Source organism: Protopterus annectens, chromosome 1.part0, assembly GCF_019279795.1.
Source record: "Protopterus annectens isolate FY-2018-M chromosome 1.part0, PAN1.0, whole genome shotgun sequence".
NCBI lineage: Eukaryota > Metazoa > Chordata > Ceratodontiformes > Protopteridae > Protopterus > Protopterus annectens.
In genome coordinates, this window is record NC_056725.1 from 22177821 (window position 1) to 22190341 (window position 12521).

The following is a 12521-nucleotide window of genomic DNA, read 5'->3' on the forward strand; positions in this document are numbered from 1 at the left end:
GGTTTGTTATTAACCATGGACATCAGTTCAAACATTCTTAAAAGTGAATGTGTAACCGACACTTGTAATGTTGAACTGTAAGGAACATGGAATTTTTATAACCCAAAATAAAGAACGTTCCTCAATGAAGTACACTTGACTTGAGAGGTACTCTTTAAAGGATTCCTTTTAAGAAAGCTTATCACGCTTTTCACTTATAAAACGACAACATTAAATTCCAAAGGGAAAAGTAAAAACATCTTTACGAAAAACATGACTTTAACGAAACTGTTTGGGGTTCTAAAAGTAAATGTGGGCCGGAAACAAATATATTCTGAACTCGTTTCCATTAGCCTGTTAGATGGATATGTTACAATTAAATTAGCCCTTAATTGAATTTGCAGGTAATTTTCTCAGAGCCTATTAAATATAAAGCAGCTAGCTGCATTAGACTTACAAAAAATAGTAGGGGTAATACTGAAGTTGTCTAATATCACGTTTCAAATATGGCTTCTTTTTTTAAGAACAGTATTGGTGTTTTGTGTCGTAACTATCCCCTAGTCGTATCTTTAAAGTTTGAAAGGCTGCGAAGTAGTAGTGCAGTATTTCCCCAAGGAATGCACAAAGGAAAAGTCGCTATTGTCACGGCTGCTACCAGTGGGTGAGGAGCTCTTTTATTTATTTTTTTAGGGAAGTTACCAGAACTGTAAGTTAAGGCCTACTAAAGTCATTCAGGACAATGGTTCCTTATAGTAACCATAATTAGGTTGTGTAAGTATTTGATACATTGTTAAAGCTTCAAAGTTATGACTTTCCTAACTTGGATCCCCCCATAAATGATAGGGCATAGGGGCAATTGTCTCTTTACCCCCACCCCTCAAGAATTTGACATTAAGTGGAAGTACGTGACAAAGCCACAAAACAGGGTTTAATTTTAATTATTATTCTAATTCATTCAGAATTAATAAAGCAGCCTTTACTTGTGCACTTTCTGAATAGGAAGTATCAAACGCTTAAAAAATGTTTTCTGCCTGATCAATATTCACGCGTTTACCATGAAATCAACAATTTTATAAGGAGCGAGCTCAGCGAAGCAAAATGAGTAGCGCTCTCTGAAATAAAGGACTGTTGATGGACAAGTTATCGTATTACCCAACAATTTTGGTAAAGCTAGAAGCGTTTTTATTTTTTAAAGAAGGAGGGGGAGGAGTTTACAATTGAACGGATTCTGTTCTTATAACTTTGCTCGGTAGTGTGGATGGCTGTATCTTTGAAATATTGGTTATGTACTTACTTATAGCGTCCCCAGGCCAGAGGATGAGCAGGAAAACACAATAAAAAACAAAAGGGTATGCTTCATAGTAGCGTCTGTGTAAGAAACGATAAAGTTACCAGACTAACTTCGGATTCAAAACTTAAAAGCATCTCTGCACTGGAATAAGTTATTGGGAAGAAGAGGACTTCAAACTTGATAGGATGCTACAGTTAATAAAATGAGCCATGTGAAACGTACGACATCCCCTGCTATTTACTAGTGTCTGAACATAGGCTGTTAAAAAAACAAGTTCGTCAACTCTTACTTCGCTCGAAAATATCTTTGTCTTCACGTATATTGCTGTACATATTACAAAGCTACTTGAGATATATATGTATCCTTTGCAGCTTTCAAGTTCTGACCAAACTGCAGCACAGTAAGGTCTGTTTCTCTTTGAAAACAACCGCTTCAGGGCTAACGGCTGTGAGATCATTGCGAGCACGTTACAGCTGCTGCCCAGATAACGGAAAAGTACCTTAAATACTTAATCTGTTTAAGGTAGTATATTCTGTCATTGCTGGTCCGTCTGTAATCTCGGTATTTTACCAGAGAATCAAATACTTGAAGTGTAAAACGAAGCAAAATTAGGGTACCTCTTGCTAAATTTTTGGTAAATGGGAGCTATGTGGAGGATGGTGGTTCTGGGGGTGAGGGTATGGTGGCGTGGCCTCCACATCCCCGAGATATAATTGGTAAAAATCGTTTGGGAAACTGACTGCTTACCTCTCAACTGTAAGATTTTCGCAGAATGTTTAGACTTTTTTACCTCGTAATTTTGGCCTGTTCAGTTATGGTGGTCAGTAGTCAGTGAGTTGATAGTGATATGCTAGAAGTCAAAATGGCAGGCATTTGAGATTCAGACTAAAGATTCTTCAGAAAAATTATGCTAATGCAAAACTTGCTATTGTATCAACTTTTTGTAAGAGCAATATTTAGAAACTTACTAGCTTTTGGCCTTTGTCCTCCCATTATTTATGGCGTTGCCCAGATTTTGTGATCTGAGGCTGTGCTAGAGACGGATAACAGGTGGTGTTAATTTACAGCCTCATATATTTTTAGTAATAGCCAGTATGGCTTGAAGCTTGGGTAGCTTTGTATAGTGGACAAATCTTTAAACCTACTATCTATTTTTTCAGTAATGTGTATAAATCAAATGTTGGGTGGCTGTCTTCTCTGTATACCAATTTTGTTTTACCTAGCAGTTTGCTTCTAACTTTGAAGTAGCTTTATCTATTTTATAGTGTCCTTGCAAGTGGTTATCAAGGCTGCCTCAGTGCTTTTAAAGGGATACTTTGATTCTCCAGTTTATCATTTCTTAAATTGGCTCTGGTGTGATGAAAGCTGCTAATTGAAAAGTCCCAGACGTTATCCTGAGCCTAAATTTATTACAGTTCAATGGACTGGCTGCAGTGGGTTAATAAGCAGTGTTTTAACATAATGAATTGTGGGACTTCATGTGTGTTTTTTTTTTTTTATTTTAGTACAGAATTCTAATGGGATGTTTGTCAGTCATGCTTTTCGATTGTTCCAAATACCTCTAATTTGCCTTGAGTCAATCTGGGACACTTGCCAATGTTTGAACTTAATAGCACTAAGATTTGACTTGATATACATTTTCTGAAGTAAGAGTATGCATCTTACAATTGTGATTAAAATGTCGCTCTGACTTCTCAGTCACCAGTTTTGAGGGAGTTAAGGATAGAGCTAAGATCTGAGTCCTAAGGGAAAGTTGGGAGATGGTCTCTAGAACGGTTTGTTCATTACTAAAAATCTGTTTTAATGTGTTGTAACCAGTCTTTACTATCATTTTTGGTGCATATCTCCACTTCTCCTGAATTCAGAACAAAACCAAACATCATTGGGGGGGGGTCAAACTAGTTTATTGCTATAATTTGCTTAACATTAATAGAACAGATTTTGCAACAGTAATGCATTTTTTGAATAAGTATGAAACTGTCTTGCATTATTGACTAATCCTCAATGACTTGGCAGATGTGGTGGGGGAACTGAGTAGAAATGACCCCCAAGTCAGGGGCATTTGAGATATGTAACAGTAATAGCCAGTAGACCTTAAGTGCTATAAAACAGTTTCTTCTCAGTAAGTCTGAAGTATCTGATCTGTTTTAGACTGTGGTAGGCTACATTAAATGTGCAAGGTGTGAACACCATTTGACCTACTGAAAACTTAATGTATGGAGTACTAGCTCTTGTCAAAGAATTCAAGTGATCTCAATTAGTTGCAGTTGGTTTACAGATTTTTGGGACATATGTGAAGCGGGAACACTTGTGCCTCTAGTGTTGGCTTTAGTATATTGTACTACAAAAAGGTGGTGTTCTAACTAGGGCATGATTTAAATTGTGTAAGGTAACAAAGGCTAATTTGGCAGAGTCTTTCTAAGGTCGTCTTTCAGCTTTTCCCGGTTAGGAGTCGCCACAGTGGAACTCTGGTCTGCTAATGATTGGCAACAGATTTTTACGTGCTGAGTTGCCAGCCCTGATGCACAACCTTCAACGAAGGTACGGCAAAAACCTTTGTGACTGAGCTATATGTAAAAGGCTGACACTAAGCTTATACTGGGTGTCATGATAAACGCAGTTCTGTTAGGTCTAATTTCTGGACTCTGCTTAGAAACTTTGAGGTCAGGTCTAATGTGTTAATTGCCTGACTGTGCCAAGCATTCTGCTATTCAGATGTTTAATTTGCTTTTGGGCAAGGCTGAAATTTGCTTGGATGCATTTTGAAGCCTTGAATATGGGACTTTAAGATGTTACTGAAGTTACTTGTAGCAATACTAACATTTCTCATACTAGAGAAGGAAATTCTGAAAGCTTTGTGGCTTATTAAATATTCTTCTGTTAGCAACTGGTGTTTTCAGAGTCCATGTGTTTGGATTTGCTCAGGTTACCCAGCTTTGGACTTGTACCATCTTCAACTTTAAGAAAAAGACTGGTCTCTCCTGCAACAAAATGGTTTGGAGAGACAGTTGCATCCCTCAGTGGATACCAATACTCTGCAGCAGTCCCAGTGTTCATTCCTGTCCATATTTATGTGCACTTTGGCTTTATGGATGGGGAAACAGAATTTATCCAAAAACTACCCCATATACTACTAATGGACTGAGGCAGCTCCTAAATGTTTCTCATGTAACACCATCCCAGTTCTGAGTGATAATATGTAATTAACCTTGCCCATCCCAAAAGTTGATCTATGGGATGGGTTGATTTTAGCATAAAGTAGGGAAATTGGCTATGCTAAAATGGCCTGCAAGGGCAGCTAGCCTACTACTTTCCTATGAACCTGTAAGCTCCATTACATACACATGTCTACCCATGCCAATGTTTAGGAAGCATTATAGGTGGCATTCATTTTTCTGCCTTGTGCAAATGTACAAAAAGCACTGAGTTACCTATAGACAAATGTAGCGTGAGCAGTGATTTTTTTTTTGACATCTGAATCTAGCAAAAAAACTACCCCTGTAAATTGTGCAGGTATGGAACTGTGTAAAACTGGCCTAGTATGCAGGAATATTGATCTCTTGTCTGTCTAATAGTCCCTGACTAAGATGGGTAAAAATCGTTCTATGTTTTTGTAGTTTGAGCATTAATTGTCAAGTCTCAAACCATCATCCATGTCAGTGTTTCGCCTCTGGGACAAACTTTGCTATATGTTAAGCAGAATAAGGATGCCATTTTCAAGGTCAACTCTTGATAATTGGATGTACAACCTCAAATTCTCCTGGTCTCTTGTAATTTCCTGTCTTGAGGATGGAGGCAACTTTTGAACTGGGTTCTGTAGTTTGCAGACTGCCTAGTTCTTGTGAACGTGCATGTACTCATTCAGACCACTGTCTAGCAGCTTAAATTTTGCCTGCTGCCTTACTCTAAATGTCCTTTTCTGAACACTGGTTTATGGGGCTTATAAATGTGGAAATGAGGATAGGGAAGATGGGAGATTGAACTTTGATAAGGAGGTTGTGCTCCGAGAGGAGAGTAATTTTATGTTGGTGATATACATGCTTTTTCTGAAATGTATAGCAAGATTGGGAGACAGGAAGGCTAGTAAGGGAAAGGAGTTTGGTAAGGGGATAAAGGTGTTCACAATTTAAATGAGAGGGATAGATCACAGTAGTTTGGATTCCCAAATAAAAGGTGGAGGATGAACAAGTGGGATAAGTTGTGGAAAAGCATAAGCGGTGGGTGCACAGATTATGGGGTGGGGACATGGGACAGTCATTATCATATGGTCTGAAGGCTCTCAAATGTCCTCCCCAGGGAAGCTTAGGTGGGTAGACTGCAGTATTTAGTGGGATAGTAACCTTTGAGACTCTACTGGGACGAAGTCAAATTATCCTGCCATGGTTGCAAGAAACTGGCCACTCTCTACAGCACTCTTGACTGACCTCTTAATTCCCATTACTTGATGCCAAGGCTTCTCAGACATGGGGTGCCCATGGGGGAGGAGCTATCATTCCTACCTTGCAAAACAGGCCTGGGAGTGTGTGGGTGACAGAGTTCTGCCTATTCAGTAGAGGGAGGCAAAGGCATACGTAGGAAAACATTAGCATTATTTTACAATGCTAATCATATTGAGTTATGATAAAAGAAACAATTGATTTTTATCACTGCTACGATAGCCTAAGTTATATCCTGCAAAAGATAGAACAGCTGGCCAGCTTCCAAAGCTTCAGGCCATCTTCCATGTGTCAAAACCATTTGTCCCAGCTGAAATGACTAGGATAGGTTTGGTGTGCCAAGCCCTTTAGTGCTTTCCTACCACTCCATGCTCCTTTGAATTTTGAGACTCAATAGTCTGCTAATGCTGTTCTATTGCTGGATAGAGATTTTCTGTTGGGAGGAGTGACATTGCACATGAAGTGCTTGTGAAACTACTCTAAATCTGTGGAACATTTCAGTGACTAAGTTGCTTTTTAAAGAGTACACTTTTGTGGGTAAAACTGTTAAACTGCTTCCTGCTGAGGACTAAGTGCATTTTGCTGTCTGTAGCAGAGGAAAGTGATTTTTGCTACACTTGTTTTACCACTTTCAGCTTGGTCATGAAACAAAATTACCTCTCCATTGGCTCCATGGAAAGAAAGTTAACTAAGCAGCCTTTGCCATCAAAGCAGGCTGTAAAATTTACCATGGCCACAGGTGTGACTCTGCTGTGGCCAAAGCTGGCTCCTCAGACCTCCCACCTTTTTTCCTCTATTCCCATGGCTGTTTCAGTCACCACGGACTTGGCTAATCCATGCCCTCTGCAGATGTTGGTAACTCCGTAGTCAAGGGAGAGCTACTTTTTGTTGCTCATGTGAGAGAGCAGAGAATGTCCTTGCTTAGTCAGAATGTTGTGCCCATCCCTGAGGAAGCTGGTTCTGGTAATACTAGGTATGTTACTACAACCTTTCTGTTAAGACAGATCTAAACATTTTGCCTTCTGTGTCACTTTCTCCAGGTAGGAGTGTTATTTGTGGGGTACTTGGCTGAGGGTCTTTGTGCTGGTTATTGACCCTTTTAAAGTGGCTTCTAGTAAAAGGAATGCCACTTTCCCTGGAGAAGTTCAATATTGAATTTGTAGGAGAATGTGAATGGGATATATGCAGACTTTTTTCAGATTTTGAAGAGAATATGGCATCTGAATCTCCCTGTAAATTCACTTTCTCTGAGACGATTTCCAGAATGTGTCAGTGATTTCAGTGGGAACACAGGCTTCTCGGTCCTTTATGGATTGTGATTCTGAACTTCCAGAATATTCATCCCATCCTATATTGCCACTATTGGAGGTGGTGTTTCAATCTGGTTTCGGATGTCCAATCTGCTGCTTCTAAGAAAGCAAATAAATGTACAAAGTTCCTCAGTCTGTTTTTATATAAAATTCCAGATTTGACCAGCTATAGCTTTAACTTTTGCTGCCAAGCATTTTAATTCTAATTCTCCTTTAGACAAGGGTGGTAAAGATAAGTGGGGGGGGGGGGTGTATGCTTTAACTCTTCTAGAATTCTGAATTGTGTGCTCGTATGTAAGCTAGTGCTAACTAATGTGAACGTATATAATGTTTCAGCTGCGGTTTCCTCTTGTAAGGAAATATTTGCTTTGTGTAGTCTAGTCTTTTCTGTTGCTACTTGCTTGAATTCAACACTGCTGTTTCCATGGCTGTTACTGGTACTGTTTTGAGGTTTGCCTGTTTGTGTTCTTAGAACCCCCTAAATGAAATTTTAAATTTTCTTGGATGGAGATTTTCGGGTCCTCTGGTGTAGATTATCAGCAAGGGTGAGAGGTAGGCTGAGTCTGTCTCTTCAGTCCTCTATAGCTGTCTAGGTTTTCCAAAGGGTCTATTTGTAAGTAAACAAAACAGCATCAGCAAAATGCTGTTAAGTAGATGTTTGAGGGGAAGTTCCAGAAAGGACAGTCAAATAAGGCAGAATTACCCCTCCCCCAACAGAGCCTGGTAGTCCCTTGTATGTTCATAGGTTGGTACTAGGCTATCAGCCATAGGGCCTATACAAGCCTAGCCATAACAATTCCCTGGCTATTTCTTCCCACACTATTTACTTCCTGGACCCCTGTCTAGCAGGGCAACTGACATGATCCCCGGGGTGAATTTCCTTTCTCCCATCCAATCAAGGTTCCTTTTGAAGAAGGCTAGAGAGGCACTCTGCTTGACATGTATGGGCAATCTATTCCAGAGTCTGGGGAGTCTCTGGGTCAGGAACCTATCCCTCCAGCATGTTTTGTTTATTGTGATGACAAGGTTTAGATCCCTGGAGCGTGTGGCTCTGAGTGATTGGGATTTCTTAAGTGTAGCATGTCCAACAGCTCTGGGTTTGACATGGCCTTGTATGTTAAGCAGAGATTGCCTCTTAGTAGACTATATGAGAGTATAGCTGGAGTTTAAGGCGGTCAGCATAGGGCATCTGCTTTAGGCCTGTGATTCTTTTACTGAGGTATTTCTGCGGCCTTTCCAATTGTTGCAGATGTCTTGAGAGGTGCATACCAAACTGGGCATTGTATTCTATAATGGGTCTAATGAGGGATGAGTTCAGTGGGACGATGACCTTCTTTTTTCTGGATGAAAAGCCCTTAGTGATGAGGTGTGCCACATAGAAGGATTTCCTGACTTGTGGTGATGTGGTTATCGAAGGTGAGACCACTGTCCACCTGTGTCCCTAAGTCTCTTATCACACTTTCGGTGTTTAGTGTACTGCCACCTATATGGTAATTCATGGATACATGTTTTTATCCCAAAGGGGATTACTATACATTTCTTGGCATTGAGCTTGAGCCCATGGCTCTGGCACCAAGCATCTGTTTCTGTAAGGCCCTTTTGTAGAGTATCCACATCATTTGGGGATTCAATAATGGCTCCCAGTTTGCAGTCATCTGCGAACTTTGTTAGCCAAGAGTCCCTTAGTATTGGCCTGTACTTCAGAGAAGTAGATGCCAAACAAGAGCAGTCCCAGGACTGAACCCTGAGGTACTCCACTTGTCACTTCTCTGGAGCTAGATTTTGAGTCTGCTACTTTTACAGTGTGGGTTCTTTCAGTAAGCCAGCAACCCCATTGGGTGACGTAGGGATTAATGCCCAGTTTAGTAAGTTTTTCTATGATTCCAGAGTGGGGGATGGTGTCAAAGACCTTGGCAAGGTCTTACCCTTGTCCATGGCTCTGGAGACTGATTCAAAGAAGTCAGTCAGGTTCAGGAGACGAGATCAGTCCTTCACAAACCCAAACTGGGTGGCTTCCAGTGTTTGAAGGTTGCCAATGTCTTTGTTTATAAGTTCCATGATAATACGCTCCATGGCCTTGCAGATGAGGCCTGTTAGACTGATGGGACGGTAGTTTCCGGGATCCAAGGTGGATCCCCGTTGTCGAGTGGGATAACTAGCTGTGCGCCACTCAGTGGACATGAATCCTGAGGTGAGGCTATGATTAAACATGACACTTTGAGGTGCCAGTTCATTTTGTAGTTCATGTAGTACACAGCCCAGGATGTCATCTGGTCCCATGGATGCTGTATTCTTAGATTTGGAGAGTGCGTTTTTTACCTGTGTGGCCATTATTACTGGAATTTGGCAATCTTCTGGTATTGAGATGGGCCATTTAGGGGGTGAGAAGGGGGGTGAAGTTGGCACTGAACCAATCTGCCAAGGATATTGGCAATATCCTTGGGCTCAGTATATTTAATGCCATTCTGTTTTAGCTCAGAGCAGATCTGAGCATATTAGATTCTTGACAGTTATAGAATGCCTTTTGGTTGCCTTTGGAATCTTTGGCAATTTTATTTTCGTAACTAGCTTTGGAGGATTTTGAGGGATCTCAGTTTCTTACTGAGGCTTGTAAGGGAGTTTTGCATCCTGGGATTTTCCTCTTCTGCAACATTTTTTTTCCTTTTGTAAAGTTTATGGCATGGGACCACCAGATTGGCTTCCTTTTTTTGGATGAGAGCACCTTGGTTCTATTTGGGATGGCACGATTGATGCATGAGTGGATGTGCTCGTACAGTGCCTTAGTGTAGGATTCAGCAGTTGAACTTTCAGTTCCCGTCTGCATGGGTGTCATGAAGTTTACTACTGACTTGAGTAGTATGAAGTTAGCTTTGGAGAAGCTTTTTATGGAGGTTTCCTTACTGGGGAGTGGGATCTGGATGTTGAGGGTGATTAGCTTATGGTCAGACCTGACTAACGAGGGGGTGACCATAGGTGTGGAGCATCGATTTCCCATGTTGGTAATGACCAGGTCTAGAATATTGTTCCCCCCTGGTGGGGACTATGGATTAGTTGATCAGGGCATTGGAATTTATGAATTCCAAGAACCGTTGGGCAAAGGTGTTGGTACAGGAGTAGTTTTCTCAGTTAATGGCAGGGTAGTTAAAATCACCTAGTATTAGGGTGTTTGGGTCTATCTTAATATTTTCCAGTATGTTTAGAAAGGTGTAGTGAGAATCGTGGGGGATCTGTAGCAAGCTACAATTTGGATTGCAGTCTTACCTAGTGTTAGTTGCACCTGGAGAATTTCAAACGCATTGTGTTGGGCAACTAGCCTGGTGGTGTGAATATCGACACTCCTCCACCTTTAGTGTTTCAGTCCTGGTTTGGTGGCCGAAAAGTGTGGTAAGAGTTGTAGCCTGGTATTGCAGGGGTGCTCTCTGGAGCCTTGAACCAGGTCTCTGTTACTGCACAGATATCTATGTTCTCCATTTTTAGGAGTGCCTTGAGAGAGTGCATTTTGAGGTTTAGACTTCTAGCATCGAGTAGCATTACCTTCAGATTTTGCATGCTTGTACCAGTTACGGTGGTGGTTTTGTCCTTTGAACTTTGCCTAAAAAAGCACTATAGGGGTTGCAAGAGCCTTGGCCAGTAACCTGAATCCCAGGGGTGATCAGAATCTCAATTTCTGTCTTTGGCAACAGATTGTTCCAGAAGAGTTCAGAAGCTGAACCAGCTAATATACAGATGGCAGTGGGAGAAGATTTGTCTTATAGGCATTCCTCCTCATCCACCAGACCAAACCATTCTTTGGGGTGTCCTACACCACCTGCTGTCTCAGGAATAGAAACTTTTCTCCTTAGCAAATGGGGGGGGGGGGAGGGGCGGTGTTATTCAAGAATGTTTAGTGCTGAACAAAGGGCCAGAACTGTTCACAACTGTTTAGCATTCTTCCTCATCCATCACAATCTCTCTCAAAAGGATTTTGTAATCTTAGATTTACAAGATGCATAACATTCTTACTGATCCAGGTTTTAGGTGTTGGGTTTTGCATGTCTGGCTCACATAGGTTCATAGGTAGGTACTAGGCTCTCTGCCAGAGGGCATTTTTAAGCCTAGCCAGTGTCTGCTTTCACCGCCCCATTGATTAACTGAGCCTCTCAAGCAGAGCCAATGAAGTGATCCCAGGGGTGTATTTTCTGTTACCCATCCACTCGTCAAGGCTTCTCTTGAGTGTTAGTGAGGGGCTCTGTCTAATGTAGTTAGGAATTTTGTTCCAAAGCATGGGGAGTCTGACAGGAATCTCCCTCCAGCATGTTCTATTTGTTGTGGTGAGGTTTAGCTCACTAGTGTGGCTCGCAGTGACTTGGACCTCCTAGGTGGAGCATGTCCAATTCTGAGTTGGACATGGCTTTGCAAGTCAGGCAGAGATCACCTCTGTGTAAGTGATATGCCACGGAGTACAGCTGGAGTTTTTCAGTCGGGCTGCATAGGATGTATGTTGGGAGGCCAGTAATCCTCTTGGTGAGGTGTTTTTTGTGGTCTTTCCAGCTGTTGGAAGTGTGTTGAGGTGCATCCCAAATGGGGCATTGTACTATATGATGGGTTTGAGTGACTAGTAGAGTGGCACTATAACATCTTTATTTGTAGATGCGAACCCTTAGGAAATCTTTCTATGTGGCCAATCTAATTACTTAACTACTTTGGCAATATGATTGTCAAAGGAGATTACCATCTACCTGGGTCCCCAGATCTTATTACCCCTTCTGTATTAAGGGGGCTGCCGCCTATGTGGTAATTCATGGGCGTTTTATTTTTCTCAAACTGGATGACTATGCAATTTTTGGCATTTAGCTTGGGGCCATGACTTTGACACCAGGTCTGTTTCAGTAAGGCCTTTTTGAAGGATGTCAGTGTCAGAGTCAATTATGGCTCCCAATTTGCAGTCATCGGCAAACTTGGCTAGCCATAGTCATGTGTTTGCCTGTACTTTTGAGAAATATATGCTGAAAGTAGGGGTCCCAGAACAGAGCCTTGCGGGGCACCACTTCTGACTGGTTTAGTCAGACCTGGAGCCCGCTATGCTTACTGTGCGAGTTCTGTCTTGTAGGCCAGTTGGCAACCCATCTTGTGATGTAGGTTTATGTTCAGGCTGGGGAGTTTTTCTATAATACCAGACTGAAGAATGGTGTCTAATGCCTTGGCGATCAAGGTAGGCTGTGTGAACCACCTTTCCCTCGTCTATGGCCTTGGTGACTTGTAGTTAACCAGGTTTAGTAGGCATGATTGGCGCTTAAAGCCGAACTGGGTCAGGTAGTGTTTGGAGGTTCCCAATGTCTTTGTTAATGAGTTCCATGATGTGCTCCATAGCCTTGCAGACCAGGCTAGTCAGGCTTATGGGGCAATAGTTAACCAGGGTCAGTTGTGGCCCCTCCTTTGTGGAGTGGAATAACAGTTGCTGTGCGCCATTCTATGTGCACATAGCCTGTGGAGAGGCTGCTCATTCAGCTCTTTGCCTTAGTTTTA

At 41.7% G+C, this 12521-nt stretch overlaps 1 protein-coding gene across 1 annotated transcript in view; it reads left to right on the forward strand.

Moving 5' to 3' along the window:
• Window positions 1-428: 428 nt before the first annotated feature.
• LOC122808471 (dehydrogenase/reductase SDR family member 4-like) overlaps window positions 429-12521 on the forward strand; it is a 501584-nt gene continuing 489491 nt past the window's right edge. The window contains exon 1 of the mRNA XM_044079461.1: window positions 429-640. Within this exon, the coding sequence (XP_043935396.1) occupies window positions 486-640 (155 nt within the window). The 5' untranslated portion in view covers window positions 429-485. The remainder of the gene's footprint in view (window positions 641-12521) is intronic.